We start from the raw sequence: 16,015 nt of genomic DNA, 5'->3' as shown, positions 1-16,015 counted from the left end.
TTTCTACTTCTAAATTAGACCATAGGAACTGGTGCTACAAGAATCCTTAAGACACATTATCTATGAGGCTAACTGGAAGAACATCTTACATGATACTCCTCCTACAATACCTCTGTGAACATCAGTTATGGACTTTTACAACCACATTTCAATTTGATACTCGCTGTAGTTCAGCTAATGGAAAGCATGGAGTTAAACACAAACACAACTCTTCTAAATTTTGCAAGATTCTGCTCCCAAGGCTGCAGATACAGGCAGCATTTAATGCACTTGTTGATAATGGGACCCATTAATTCTTAAAGGGACTGGACTGCAATGCAGCCCTCAAAATCTAGAGACCAGATTTCCTAAACTGCAGTTTCTGTAACAATGCTGCAGCATCTTCTGAAGGTGGCAACTTCAAAGAATTCCTGGTCTCAGAAACAGGCAGGACTTTGCTTTCTGCAATTTGCTTTAGCTTATATGCATGCCCCTGCAGAACTTCCAGCTTACACATTTAAGGGCTTTCAAGTGGGTACTCCATTTGTTACCTAAGTTTTTTAATGTGTTGAGCAGTTGTAATCAGTATTGCTGGAGTGATGGACAGTGAAGAATGGGCAAGTTCAGGTAAAATGAAAACCTTGTACTTTTAGAACCATGTAATTAAACACTGATAAAAGGGTCTTTATTGAAGTACAATATAGTCCTAATTTGACAGGGTTGTCAGTCAGCTGTTTAGAAGGCTTATGGAGCAATGCCCCTAAGTTCTCTAAAGAGACACCATGGCTGTGGCAGGGTAACAACAGCCACTTGGCCAGCACCATACTTACACCTTATTTTTCAGTCTGCACAAATGCTATTTCTACAACTTTTACAAGCATCTTGAGTGCAATGCGATCCAAGTGTACTATAATCTACTCAAACTTTTCTTTCAGAAACCTTCCTCATTGGATTTAAATTACAATTTCTTAACATTTTAAAACTTTAGATAGGGGAGAAGAAAAGAAGAGGACTACAGTGTTCTCCAATGAAAGGACTGGTGATCACAATGATCACTGGTCATCACTGGTGATCACTACCATTCCAAGCCCCAGGATGATTCAGATAAACTCCAGCCTTGTCAGTAGTACAGTTACTGTCCAAAACAGGTTGAGCACCCTCTTCCATAAGAGTATTAACATACTTAGATGGTGGCAACAGAATTCCCTGTTCCCCCCTTCCTCAGCCTCTTTGCAACTCAATAAGAAGTCTAAATTCCTTCAATAAATGCTGCTTTCCCAGTTCCTTAGAATATTTAGTGTTAATAAAAATCTACTTTGTCAGTAAAACAACAAGCTGCTGGCAGTGTGCCCTAGGAAGTCTACCTTTAAGAGTTCATCTTCAGTTGCATCCGGGAATTTCTCATGGAGTGAGCTCTTCAGAACTTTGGCTATGTATCTCATTCCATAACTACATGTAGAACAGATGAAAAGGCAAAATAGTGGAAAAGACTTAGACGAAACAGAAAGCAATCATTCTAGTCAGCATAAATTACTGGCTTCTTGCCCACTTGCCCATGAAACACTAGAATGAGTTGATAATGGAAAACACAAAACGTTTCGAGTACAGGGAGAGGTTTGCCAGGCTGCTAAAGCCGGGCAGAGAAACCACTCCCTCTACTGGGCAGCCCATCCCAGAGGAAGTATCACAAGCCTTTGAAAGCATGAGAAGGATTTGAAAGATCTCCATCACAGAGGTTCAAGTGAACTGCACACGAACTGCCTCTTGGAGAGTCCTAACAGAGCACTTACGGCATCATATTGAGAGAAGAGAATATGGATGTGAGAACTTTGTCAGTGACGGCCCGCAGACTCTGAATAGATGATTCCAGTTTATTGACCACTTCTGCGTGTGTCAGTGCTTGTTCTGTGGTCACATCGTATGGCAGTTTGCTGCAAAGCAAAAAATAAACATGAAACCAGGTTATATACATTTGAGAATAACATATTTATTTTCTTCATAAGGGCCATCAGTGAACAAAAGTCTGACAAATACAACTGAAGCTGGATTTTGTTACTAAAATTTTTTTGTTGTCTTAGATGCTTTGGCTTCCTTTTTTTGGAGGCAACTAATTTGCTTAGCTGGGAGTGCACATGTTATCATGCACCTTCCCTTTATAACAAAAGCAGAAAACAAATATAAAGCGTGCATCTCCACATCCTTATCCCAGCATAGCTCATCAAAAGCCTTGGACACTACTAACATGCTGTTAGTAAAAAACTTGAGAAAAAGACTAAGTTATTCCATGGCATAATCTATTACATTTACAAAGATTATGTAATATACTTTAGAAGGTCATGACAATAAAAATGATCCTTTCATTTTTCAGAACAAGTAAGTTAAAGCACCTGTTTGTCAAGCATCTCTCCCCAAAATCTCTCTGCTGAAGGAAGATTGAGAAGGGGTCCATGGGCACAAGTACAGAACAGTTTGACAGAGAAAGAATAGGAGAGCAGAACTGAGGGGTTCCTCAGTGTATGGTACAATATGTCCATCTTCCTCACTCACCTGGCCTCACCAGTCTGCATTTCTAGCTGGTTTACCCATGCCTTGTAAACATCCACAGGACTAGTGTTGATTATGAGAGACTTGTCCTCCATGATTTCCTTCACCACGGGGGCCAGGAGCTGGCGCAGGGTGTTCTGCCCACGAGCGCCTCGATTGAAGCTCACAACCATCTTAATGACAGTGGGGTTCCCAGTCACGATATCCTGGATCTGGTCTACCTTAGAGCTGTATCAGGAACAGAAGAGTTCTCACTTATGTGTGCAGTAATCTGTATTTTCGAATCCCACACTTTCAAAACTACTCGTTTTCTATGTTGAAACCTCTTTATATAGCCTACTTAAGGCTTTTATATAAAATAAAGTGGTATATAGAGACTACCGTCTGAATTCTGCATGTATTATAGTAATCTCCTGGAACATAGCATAGTCCATGGCAGCTAATTTATACCTGATTCAGACCCAAATACCTGGTCAGCCAGTATCCATTAAGGCCATAAAATAACATTTCATTATTTCAGGATTTACAGAACATAAGATTATATGAAGAAAGATAATACTTTACCCTTACATACTCAAGCACAAACCAAGAAGCCCTAGCCTCTTTTTACAAGCCATTTTTTCATAGAGGAATACAGTTTACCATAGAAAGATTATTTTTTTCTTGAATCAGGGATCACTTGAGTTTAAGAGTGACACCCAGAAAACAAAGCTCTCTTGTAATAAAATTATGTATGTAATTTTATGGTAGTTTAAAGATTAACCACCAGCTTCCTTTAAGCATGAAGCATTCATTGAACTGTCTAAAACACAAACTAGCTGAACACTTTCTGTGATTGCACATACTTTATCTCCTCTTCTAGAGCAGTTTTAAAGAGTTTAAGAAGCAGATATTCTTCCCGTTGATTGGAGGCATAGTTGTATAGAGTGAAGATGACTGTATCCATAAACTTCGTTGATTTGTTTTGTGGCATCTGGAAAATCAGCTTTGCCAGATACGTAGGATTAGTCTACAAAGCAAAAGAAAATTACTTGCATATGGTTGTCCAGGACAAACTCCCCCACCCGCTTGGAGGGCAGCTCTCTACATTTGTTCACACCTAAAGCAGTTATGTTGACTCAAATATATGTCAATTTTCCATACGTGCTTTACTTTTCTCCAAATCCTAGTACATAAGAAACATGGAATACTGCACAGTCAATGAGAAACTCCATTAAGGATTTTATTTGCAGTCTCTGGATAGCAAATAGAGAGTCTCTGCATCTAGTCTATGTATTTGTTGACAATTAGAATTTACCATATGACAATAGCTATCTACCAATAAAACTTGGCATACTACATGTCTGCTTTGGAGGGAGTCTGTCCTGGCAGAATCTAAAATTCTTCTAGAAAAATGTCGATGAGGTCAGATAAAAAAAGCTCAAGAACAGATACATCATGTCCTGTGAACTGCATTGCAGACCATTTTCCTAGCACCACATAAAATGTACGCCACTAGTGACAGTAAATTTCGTGGACTACATGGAGGTAAACATTTCTCTTCAGACAGAATGCTCCGTACAGACTGAAATATGCTCAAGCACAAACCAGCCATATTTGCTGCACACTTTAAAAACAACAAGGATTTTCTCAATTACAGGAAGTATTAGAAATTTACCATAGTGTCTGCTGCAGTCTGCATGTTATTTGGAAATATTTTCATAATCACTAATACAATCATTAAAAAAATAAATATTACAATATATTTCTAATTTTTCTTTTAAAAAATTGCTGCCATGTTAATTTTTGCATCAAAATTTACCTGCAGAAGGTAGAATAAGTGTTGATAAGCCTCCAATTTTTTTCTTCTCTCCTTACTCAAACCTTTGATGCCCTGTTTGTCAACCATAACCATCTCTTCCAGTTGACTTTTGCTCTTTTTGTTAAGTTTCTTACTGTGCAGTACCACATCCTGCAGAAAGATGATCAAAACTCTGGATTATACATTCACAAAACAGGCAGATTGGAAAAATGAACATTTTCCCAACCATGTTAAATGCGGTATTACTCTAAGTGCCTTAATTAGCAAATTTGTAAATTTTGCTGTGCTACTCACTACCCAGTTTTTTAACATTTTCATCTTTCAACAGTGTGGCTTACTAACAATGATTGTGTGAGGTCTGATCTCCTACGCAGACTAATTCATGATTAATTAGCATTGAACAAGCTGTTGAATATGATCAGAAGTCTCCTCTAACACAGAAAAGATGTAAAAGATTTTAAATCTGCCAAGTAATTTCTATTGTCCACAACTGGCAAAATACAGTGATGTACAACTCAGGACAACAGAATAACATCAAGCACAAGGCAGAAACAAGCAAAGATAGTGCTTAATTTACCAGGAGTACTTTGACTGAGCACTAGCACAGGCTGCTCAGATTGTTGGAGATAGTCAGCCATCTGGACATGGTCCTGGGCAACCTGTTCCGGGTGTCCCTGCTTGTGTAGTGGGTTTGGACCAGATGACCTCCAGGGATCCCTTCCAGCCTCAGCTGTGATTGTGTAACCCTGATTGTGTAACCCTTCCACATGGGGAAGTGCTCAGTGCATGCTACCAAGGGAACCTGAACAGAGCCTGCTGACCTGAAGAGTGATTCTGTTTTTCACCAGCAATCCAATCTTTATGTCCATTAAGTTCAAATCCTTCTCCAGCTGTTGATTGGATCGAATTTTTGTAACCACTTCTTCCCTTAACCTCATTACTTCCAGTTCTTCTTGGAAGTCTAAGTCACTTTGGTCCAAGAGGTAGGCAAATTTGCGCAGAACAGTCAAGGGTGGATTTTCAGCACCAACTGCAGTTGAAGAAAATAGGCTTGTTAGTTGATGCAATACTGAACATCCCTAAAGCCCTCAGGAAGCTGATCACTATGCAGAAAATGTGAAGTTTATGCCAGTTATGCAATATTTTTGTCATACTTTAAAAGTAAGCTATGCAAAATAGTTTCCGCTGTAGAACAATTGTGTTACAAACACTTGGACCTGCTTTTGCAGTTAAATAAGAGACTGAAATCTCATGTGAAACTTATAAAAAACCTTAGAGCACAGCAACATACTTGCCCCCAAACATACAACACCCAAATGTTACTACTTACTTAGTGTTCTGTAGTCCTCCCTGGCCTTGTTTGCTCTAAGAAATGCTTGTATTTTCACAATTTGGTCATTCTGAAAAGAGTCAAGATTAGGCAAAATAATTAGCTGTGACACACTTCTGCTCAGAAGCATACTGCAAACCTTGCACCCTGTTTCCCGTTTCCCAAAACTGCTCCTGCAAACGTACCACCATGCTTTAATACTTCATGTTCGAAATGGATAAAAAATTACTTACATGATCCTTGAAGTATTGTAGGCGGTTCCTGTAAGCTCTCCTTGCTAGCCACATTTTGACCCATGACTGAATCTGAAAATTAAATAAATAAATTTTAAAAGTTAAGGGACACTGCACAAACTTTTGTGTGTGTGTTTAAGTTTACTTTTGAATGTCTGCTTCGGCAGCCAAGCTGTTCTTGTGTGCTCAGGGCCACAGATGAGTGTACCAGCAGGCTCCTACTGGCCAGTGACCAGAGAAAGGGGTTCCTACTAGGCCACTATATCAAGGAGAGTTCAGGTTTTTACCACCTGTGCATAATATTATCTTTGGAAATAATTTATACCTTCGGGTCTCAGACCTCAATTCTAAACCAGTTCCCCTCAAAAACAGGAGATTCTGTCACAATATTCCATCTGTGATCTACAATCCAATCATGATGTAATGGTCCCATTAGCATCTCAGAAAAGCGAGCACTTTTCAGAGAGAGAGAGATTTGAGAGCTTTTAAGGAAATAATACACTGTCATCCCAAATGTTTTCTAGTTTAGTGCTAGGAATAGACATGTAAGGAAATCTCTTTTAAGAGCCCCTCAAGTTCAGCAAAGCCTGTTGAAAGTCAAATGCAGAGCTTTCAAGAAGCAATTTGCTTAACCTATCAGCTAAATAACTTTGAATGCCATGCAAATTTCTGGAAAACCTCCAGCCCTGTGCTCCTAGTCTCTGATTCCCAGGTAGTGATGGACTATGTTAAGGAATAAAGCATACTTGGTCCCCAAAACACATTGGGTGTTCTTACCTTAACAATAGCAGCAACATTGCCTTGAAGCACCTTTAACCTGTCAACATAGCTTTTCCTTTGTTTGAATCCTTTCCAGAAAGCCTATTATAGAGAAGGCAGAAGACTATTATCCCTAGCAACACACTCATGTTTATTAAATCTATGTAACATACTAAAATAATTAACAGTGATTTTTTAGGAAAAAGTCTGCCATTGTGATAAAGAGATAACTAAGGTATAAGTAAGCTTGCCTCTGCCTCTATTTTTTAAGGTGCCCTCAATACATGACATGTTAATTTTGACCAATCTCAGCACACTTTATTGTCCAGTGCTATTTCCTTCACCATCCTGAATTCATCCTTACTCTTATCACCAGTACATCCACATCCTTAGCATCCCAGTCACTGACTTCATCCCACAAGTGACTTCCAGCTCTTGCCATTACTTAGCCTCATCTCCCATCCCTGGAACAGCAATGGAGTGCCTCAGTCTGGGGACCATCTCTGTCCATGTGGATAAAAGTTGATGATCAGGAATAGCCACCATGGGTTTGTAAAGTAAGCGTGTAAGGGTAAGGGGAGAGCAGTGGATATTGTCTACTTGACGGCAGTGGGGATTTCAAGACTGTCTCCTAACGATATCCTCATAGACAAACTCAGGAATGCAGGCTGCATGAGTGGACAGTGAGGTGGATCAAGGACTGGTTGAACAACAGATCCCAGAGGGTTACAATCAGTGTCACATTGGAGGCCTGTCCCTAGTGGTGTCCCTCTAGTGTCACCCCTAGTGGTGTTCAATGCTGTACTGTTTAACTTATTCATCCATGACTTGGATGAAGGGGCAGATGCCTCCTCAGCAAATTCACTGAGAACACAGAGCTGGGCAGAGTGGCTGATACCCTGGAGTGCTGTGCAGCCCTTCAGAAGGACCTCAGCAGGTTGGAGAAATGGACAAAGAACCATCTGAAATTCAGCAAGGGCAAGTGCAGGGTCCTGCACATGGGGAGGAACAACCCCAGGCACCAGCACAGGCTGGGGCTGCCCTGCTGGGGAGCAGCTCTGTGGAGAAGGATCTGGGGGTCCTGGTGGACAAGAAGCTCTCCATGAGCCAGCAGTGTGTCCTGGTGGCCAAGAAGGCCAATGGTATCCTGGGGGCATTGGGAAGAGCATTGCCAGCAGGTGGAGGGAGGTGATCCTGCCCCTCTAGTCAGCCCTGCTGAGGCCTCACCTGGAGTGCTGTGTCCAGTTCTGGGCTCCTCAGGACAACAGACACATAGAGCTGCTGGAGTGGGTTCAGTGGAATCCAAAAAGATGATGTGAGGTCTAGGGCATCTCCCTTACAAGGAAAGGCAGAGGGAGCTGGACCTGTTTAGCCTTAAGAAGAGATGGCTGAGAGGGCACCTCATCAATGTCTGTAATTATCTGAAGGGAGGGTATCAAGAGGGTGGATCAGGCCCTTGTCAGTAGTGCTGAGCAAAAAGGACAGGAGGCAATGGGCAGACACTGATGCACAATAAGTTCCATCTGAGTATGGGGGAAGAACTTCTTTACTGTACAGGTGACCATGTACTGCAACAGATCGACCAGAGAAGTTGCGGAGCCTTTGGGGATATTCCAGAACCATGTGGATAAAAGCCTGTGCCATGTGCTCTGGGATAACCCTGCTTGAAAAGTGAGTTAGTGAAAAGGACTAGATGACCTGCTGTGGTCTCTACCAGCCCTACCCATTTTGTCACTCTGTTGCATCCAGAAATTATCCCTTAGCTATCTGGACCCACATTGCTCTTGCCCTGGTCTCTTTTCCACGTTTATTCCTTCAGCTGACTGTTTGCTAGCTCAGAAACAAACACTTGTCAAGGAATCCAATGACAGGGATATCAGATACTTTTACTGCTGCTTTTGCCTATCATCTCTATCAGCCAGTGACACCAGCCTTGTTCTCTATTTGTTGTCTTTCCACAAGTCTTTTTTACTTTAATGCAAATAGAAAGAAAACAGAGAACAACTTTATTTACCTACATTTCTCCATATTTTGAACTTATTTGCACAGACTTTGAATTTCTCAAAGTACAATTCTTTACTGCGCTCAGACACCATGCCGGAAAATGAAAAGTCAATCCCAATACCAACCACTAGAAGTAAATATATTTGTCAATTGTTAAATATAGTTACTGTGGATTTAAAAAATTCTCTTGTATATTTTTCCTTTTTTTTTTTTTTTTTTTTTTTTTTTTGGTGTGTGTGGGTGGGTGGTAGAACAAATTGCTCCTAAGGGAAGCTGGATATTTGGATATTTCACCATCTAAAACCAGTGTGCATGCCTCTGTCACTGTTTGCACCCTCAGCAGAACATTTCCTTTTAGAGTTCAGCAAACCGGAAACATCCAAGAAATACTGCCAAAGAACACCAGGGCAGCTGCCACTCCCTGTCCAGCTATGACTTCATGGAGCAGAAACAAACCACTTCCAACTGGGGATAGTCTACTAAGGAATTTCTTAAGTCATGCTTTGCCAAGGAATTTTTGCTTTGATACTTAACAAATACCTTCTGGTCTTGTACTCTGCATAGTTAGGCACACCACAAAAAATCTAAGCATGCCAGAACAAAGCCAGGGCTGTGCATTAATGAACTTTTCCCAAGTAACTTTCACTGGAGGTGGATACAATAGATTAGTTTAAAATTGGATATTTGCTATCTGAAAGCACATAAATTTGTAGATGTAGAAGTTTAAATCGCTGCTGCTGGAAACAGGGAGACAGATCTGTTTGAGAATTTTATCAGTGGCAGTAACCAGTCATGTCACCTGTTACATGCAAAAAGCAGCCCAAGCCACATTACCTTCTTGATCTAGAACAGTACCTGTATTTTGATGGCAGATGGTTCCTGGTTTTGAAGATAGGCTTTTCTCTCCTGAAAGTTTTTTCTGACTAAGAATCCCCTTGCTCGGGCTTGCAGCCCAACAATCAGATTTTCATTAGCAAGCCACAGCTGCTCTCGATTGTAATCTGCTGTAACTTGCCCAGCAATGTTCTGTTAAGAGATGATGGAAAAAGGTCATTTAAAAGACAAAACTGTCCTGGAATTTGTACTATGTTCTCTCCACCTCCACAGTTCATGTTCATCCTTATCCAAATCCCTCTGATCTACCCCTACATTTGAATCAGTAAGAAGAAAGAGCTGTGGTGTTACTGCTGACCCCTACATGACAGGTAACTGAACAGCTTTCAAGTTTCAGTTACTCAAGTGGGTATGCGATTTTAAGAGGGTATTCTTTTATACAGAGTTCTGCTTTCCTAACACTTACAAGTGTCTTGTACAACTCAGATGTCTAGAAGTACTAACTGAAGCAGCAGACTCTCTGTTTCAGAAGGACTTACACTGACTTGAGCTCTTTGTGTAGAGGAGTAAGCCTGTAACTTAGGTGAGCTGCATCAGAATATAGAAGAACAAATTACTCCAAGGCTTGTGTGATCTGCTTTGTTCTATTTCACACTCGTGCAAAACCTCTACAGAAAGGGAGCTAAAATAGCACACTCATCCTCTTGAATCTGGCGATACATGAATGCTGTCAGAGGATTAGATTTAAACAGAAAATGATGGTTCCACCTGCTCACAAATACATCATAAAATTATTTGTTAAAGGTCAATGGAAAGTCCTATAAAAGGATATGAAAGCAATCAGACTTTACTCCATTGTTGTCTGCTGATGGTCTTTAAAAGAAATGGTGTAACTTCCAGTAAGGAAATCCCTAAATCATTGTCAGACACTAGACAGGAGACTGTGCTGCCTATCACTGTCTGCTTAGACTTAAGTTGCTGCTCTTTTCAGAAGCAGATACTGATAAAGTGACCTTCAGTTTGACCCACCACAGCCTCTTGATAATTTCATGTCTCACGCTCTCTCAAAGGTTTATGTTGCTTTTGCAATAAAAACCAACGTTTTAGCCGCCTACCTGGATTTCTTCACCAGTTAACCATGAAGTTTTTGGTACAACTCCTTTGGGGGCAACACAGGTACCCTCTTCAGTTTCCACATTGTAATAGTAATCATACATGGCTTTCATTACAAGTTTAATCCATGGACTTTCACTGGAATCTAAAAGCAGTTCATACAGTTAGTATACATTTGTGTCCTGTTTCACTGATAAATTACAGCTCTCCTACTCATTTCCCCTCCCTGTACTTGCTGTGAAGCCCTTTGACACGCAAAATCTCTCTATATCTTGGGCCTTTTTGTAGTAAGGATTTTCAAAATACCCTGCTAGGTGGATGAGAGTCATTCCTCTAGAGCAAACTGGTGATAAGGTTAATAAAACATCTACAAGGTTGGTACAGATCCACTGCTACCCTCTCCAAACCCTAACGTGTCAAGTTAGTGCTCCTGAAACAGTGTGTCCTCTGTCTTACATAATCCCTCATAAGTGAAACAGACTGTGTTTATAAAAAATATTTTTCTTGTCTTCTGCCCAAATTCTGGACTTACTGACTCTTACCTCATACACGACATTTCCTATATCCACATCATTTTCTTGCTTATTGCTTTGGTAAACCAGTCTGCATCCTGACAGGCAGGAAAAACCTCATTTCCTCATGGACAAAAGGCCCCAAGATAAAACTAGTAAGGCCTTAAAAATATTCATGTTCCAAAGTGAAACATGCCTATCTACTGTAAGAACGGTTGCTACACTGACAGTAATTGTTTTTGTAACCATTAGCTAACCTTGGCTGCTGTTAGCTCTGACAAAACATCCCATCATCTGCTAAGAACAGATTCTAGCCCCAGCTTTTGCTGGTAACTGCTGCTCTGGCAATGCACAGGGACCATAATTGCACTGTGAACACTGTCAGATACTGGCTTGATCTTTGACAGCAATCCATAAGACTGATGCATGCATCTCTGCATCTGCTATAATGAAAAAAATTGTCAGCGAGCAATAGAGTTTTCTGAGAGAATGGACTAATCTATTGACAGTCACAGAGGAGCTGCCCTAAATAGACTCAGAGGCAGGTTTGAGATTCTAGGAAGCCTCTGCTAGACTCTAGAAGTCACTAGACTTACTTCTCAGCAGGTACTGTGGTCTGCATTACGTGCACAACAGCACAATGTCACGTAAAATGCACTTGGAAAAGTATAGCATTTATCAAAAGCAGGCGCTGTCTCCCTCAATTTACAGATACCTCCTGTTCTAGGTTTCTGGTTGCCTCAGTGATATGAACATGTGGAACTGTCCTGTTTAGGAAGTTTTTTACCTTCTGTAGTTTTCATGTTCTTGGCTTCAGAGAGCTTCCTGAAGTAGGCTTCAGCACATTCAGGAATGACTCGTAGTCCAAACCTTGACTGTAATATCATCAGGATTGGCTGTGAATCACCTTTCTCCAAGCTCTTGTTAATCATTGATATTCCAACAGCCACTAGGGTCAAATAATAACAGAGAAAAATTAAGTGTCGTATACTCTATGTACCCATAACTCTAGCCTCCAGAAACTTTGAAAATGGGCTTCTACCACTGGCACACGCAGACAACATGGCATATACAGCAATTCAGTGCTTTACTCATTTACATCTTCCTTCACGCTTGCAAGGACAAGTGTGTTAGGCAGAAAGTGCCTGCTCCACCCAGGCTTGGATGCAGCCCCAGCACAACTGAGAGCTGTCTGAGGGCATAGCTGCTCCCCATCACGGGACATGCCAGGTGACAGCAGGGCAGGGCTTGAGGATGGCAGGTGCCCACACACTCAGCCTGCCCTAACAGACAGGCCATCATCTGCTGATCACCTGGGAGCCTTCTAGAGGTACATGAAGTAATTTGGTTACAGGCTGTAAATGTAAACATTCACTTCTACTATACAAAATGGGAATTAAAACTGATTGCCTTGAGTAAATTCTTGCAGCAGCCTACTCAGCATCGTGAAGCAACCCTGTCTTGACCTCGCCTCCTCAGGAACTTGTTTAAAGCTAATTCACGGCCTTGAATTTGCCAGAGATGCAGCTTTTGCTTTCAGGGCATATAAAAGCACCCTGAGAGGTGATGCTGTGAAGGATGCGCAGACTTTGATGTTATATGGCATTACCCATACTCTAATTCAGGGCTTCCTTGCTCAGATCCCACCATCACTGAGGGAAGAGATTCCCCGACACCTGGCAGCATACATGTGGAAGAACACGCCACTTCAAAAGTACCTTATCCACTAGATGTTTGGGCTGCTTTAGAAATAACTGCTCTGGTCTTTAAAGGTGTTCCTTCACATCTAAATTCAGGATCCATGCACAGAGAAACAAGTGAATAGAACTAAAACATCCATTCTGTGCTTTGGAACAGACCTCTGCCCAGCACACACCCGTACTGGAAATGTCTTTCTACCATTGCTGTGGCACTGTGATAGCCAGGCATCGGGCCTCAGCAGCAAGGAAGCAGCAAAAACTGGGAAGCCACACATTACAGCTGGCTGCTGCTGACCCCAGGCTCATACACAGTCCCATATGCCTCATCAACTCTGTTCAGCAGTATTTGAATGCCTTCCTTCCTCCTTTTCATGATGTAGTAAGAGTGCTGGAAGTTATTTTTACAAAGACAAAAGAAAACACAACTTAAGCTAAGATGCATTTGTGTAGGTCCACTGCCATCTGGCTTTTCCCCATCCTTTAATTAATTATGTTTGTATTTTTGAAGGAAAAGGTAAGAAAAGTATTTATCAGGGAAAAAAACTCAACTCAGCAGAAATTATTCCTTTTGTTTCAAGTGCTAGCAATTAATACTGTGGCTGTTGCTCTAGAGCAAGGCCATTTGGACCCTGAAAAATCATAAGATTACTGGGAGTTAGGCATCCCCAACCGCCAGAAAACTGTCAGCTCCAGTCTGCTTCTCTAGCAGTTAGGATGCCAGTACCAGCTCAGCACTGCAAAGGGCTTTTTTCCACACCCATCCTCCCTTTTAAACAGCTGTGATATACAAAGCCACAGTTGTCTGGCGTGATAAGCCTGAACTCTCAACAAGGCCAAAGATCAGCTTTTTCCTATAACTTGGACTCTCTCAGGACACACAGACTTCCTGCTTTGACAGACTCTTCCTGTGCAAGACCGAAGTCAGTGTTCAAATCTACTCCTGAAGGCTATACAACTGATATTTGGCTGATCTCTTTTTGTCCTCCACTTAGATAAGAAGTACAATGGTTGAACTCATTAAAGAAGTGAAGCAAGGTGATGCAAAACACAGAGCAATCACCACAAGAAGTTAGGAAGTGCACCAGCACTTACTGAACATTTCTTCCTAAATAAAGGTAGAAGAAGTCCTTTACTGACACGGATGACTGTAAAAGCCTTTCAAAATTTTAGTAATGTACCATTTAGTATTTATATAAGGCATAGAAGTTAGTTTGGAAGTGATCAAGACTGTTTCAGTACCACTGCCAGTATCTTCTCTTATTTTACTGCTTATTTTATTGCCATTACTGCAGGAATCTCAAAACCACTTTTTAAACTGAAAAATACATCTTTGACTACCTTGTGAAAGTTTTGGATTTGTTTTCCTTTCAAAAATAGTGCCTGTGTGATAGATCAAAAAAAAGTTCCTTTCTAAGTGGTGATCAAGCTGAACTTTAAGTTTAGACTACGTGAACACAACATGCAAACTTCCTGAGACAGGATGTGTTGGCTATAGGAAGCATCAGGTTCTGTGCCGTGGGGAAATGTTAAACTCAGGTTTTAGTTGCAAAACTTTAGAGCTCTTTAAGAATGAATGCCCTGTGCTGACAGTGCTTCTTTTCAACTCACCGGGCAGAGTACACAAAATTAGGTTTTTTCCCTAAAAGTGAAATGTTAAAACAGTTCCACTGAGCATCCTTGATTGTGAAAAGCTGTGCATTTACTACCAACACAGATTATAAGAAAAGATTTTAGTACAACAGCTAGGTAGTGGATGGACCAGTGATTTACCATTAGCAACATTGTATGGTATTGCTGTATGAAATATGCTGTCCTAATTTCTGCAGGGTGCTTATGTTACATATTCTTAATGCTTTTACTCCAGTGAACACTAATGAGGGAATTTTTAAGTTGCTCATTAGGTTTAACTCAAATCTGTTTATAAGCTACGTGTTTCCTTCTCTTCCATGTGCTCATGTTTCCTCATGGCTCTGGGTGGCATTCATGGGAAGCAGGTTTTTCCACAAAAGAAGGTATCAGCACTCCCTCAGTACAAAAAGCTTGCTTGAGACAATGTGTGTGTATCTGACCCTGTCTCAGAAAACACAAGCCCAGTGCTTTCTATGGATGTGTGACCTACAAAAATACTTCACCTATCTTCAGTGTATCTGCCTTGTTATGTGAAGATATTAGTTGTTTAAATAATTTCCAAAGTTACAGTAACACAAAATGCAACGTTCCTGCAGCAGGGATAGCTATTTGTGGTGTCCATCTGTGTTCTCTTCCACCCACCCCTTCCCAAGCAGTAACTCCTGACGTGCCTGCGTGCTCACGGCACAGGGCACGGCTGAGCACAGCACTGCAGGAATGCACCGACTGCTGCACTCGCATTCACAAGCTCCAGAGGTGCAACAGAAAGCAGCACTGACTCACCACAGCCAAGGGGAGCAGAAGGCTGACCCACACCCCCTGCCTTGTCTGTGCTGTGCTGGCCCGGCCTGGAACGGGCAGGCACATCGCCGTGCTCGCCAACCTGCCCCATAAACCCACTGGTGCTTGCTTCTACTTTGCTTGCCAAAGTTTATTATGTACCATGAATATTTTTTCTATAATTATTATATTCACTCAAAGCTTTGACAGAAGGTGTTCAGTGCATTCAGTACACACCACTCTGACAGATTAAGCCTCAGCATTTTTCCTACAGATTTCCTCTTCCTTACAGATTGGCAGAGCATATACTTTTCAAAAAGAGCTAGCATTCCTTGTACACTACTTTAGAAGTTAATATGTTCCTGATTTTTGTTTGTCAGCAATCCAGAAAAGACAATAGAAAGAAATATGAATAAGCAAAGTTGTAAACATAAAAATTTTCCCTTAAAATATGCATAAAGATTTTAACTTTAAATATGGCAAAACAACTCATCTTCTCATTCATATATTTCAGGAGTTTCATGAAGATACAGTGACATTAGATAGATTGGTCACGATGTAAACCTGTATAACCAAACCTGTTGAATTATTAGCCACACCTTAAAGATTACCACTTTAGATAGGACTAACACCACTCCTGTAGTTTTAAGTCATCTCAATTTTAGTATGACAAAGAGCACACACTAATTTCTTTTCATGTATTTAAAGGCTTGCACCTTCCCTGAAATGGAAAATATAAATTACCAATTTCATTTTCCCAAGACCAAGAAAAACAAGAGCAGTGGAAATGCAGGTTT

The 16,015-nt window shown here is 41.0% G+C and overlaps 1 protein-coding gene across 1 annotated transcript in view; it reads right to left on the bottom strand.

Moving 5' to 3' along the window:
- IQGAP2 (IQ motif containing GTPase activating protein 2) overlaps positions 1 to 16,015 on the bottom strand; it is a 123,347-nt gene that overhangs the window by 12,540 nt on the left and 94,792 nt on the right. Inside the window, exons 17-28 of the mRNA XM_058044307.1 lie at positions 11,897 to 12,058; positions 10,600 to 10,742; positions 9,506 to 9,676; positions 6,665 to 6,748; positions 5,888 to 5,959; positions 5,655 to 5,724; positions 5,146 to 5,354; positions 4,325 to 4,474; positions 3,369 to 3,532; positions 2,527 to 2,751; positions 1,770 to 1,910; positions 1,344 to 1,428 (exon numbers count right to left, since the gene is read on the bottom strand). Coding sequence (XP_057900290.1) covers positions 1,344 to 1,428; positions 1,770 to 1,910; positions 2,527 to 2,751; positions 3,369 to 3,532; positions 4,325 to 4,474; positions 5,146 to 5,354; positions 5,655 to 5,724; positions 5,888 to 5,959; positions 6,665 to 6,748; positions 9,506 to 9,676; positions 10,600 to 10,742; positions 11,897 to 12,058 — 1,676 coding nt within the window. The remainder of the gene's footprint in view (positions 1 to 1,343; positions 1,429 to 1,769; positions 1,911 to 2,526; positions 2,752 to 3,368; positions 3,533 to 4,324; positions 4,475 to 5,145; positions 5,355 to 5,654; positions 5,725 to 5,887; positions 5,960 to 6,664; positions 6,749 to 9,505; positions 9,677 to 10,599; positions 10,743 to 11,896; positions 12,059 to 16,015) is intronic.

The sequence above is a fragment of the Melospiza georgiana genome, chromosome Z (genome assembly GCF_028018845.1).
Source record: "Melospiza georgiana isolate bMelGeo1 chromosome Z, bMelGeo1.pri, whole genome shotgun sequence".
Taxonomy (NCBI): domain Eukaryota; kingdom Metazoa; phylum Chordata; class Aves; order Passeriformes; family Passerellidae; genus Melospiza; species Melospiza georgiana.
The sequence above is the reverse complement of the archived record's forward strand: the minus strand, read 5'-3'. Positions and strand labels throughout refer to the sequence as shown.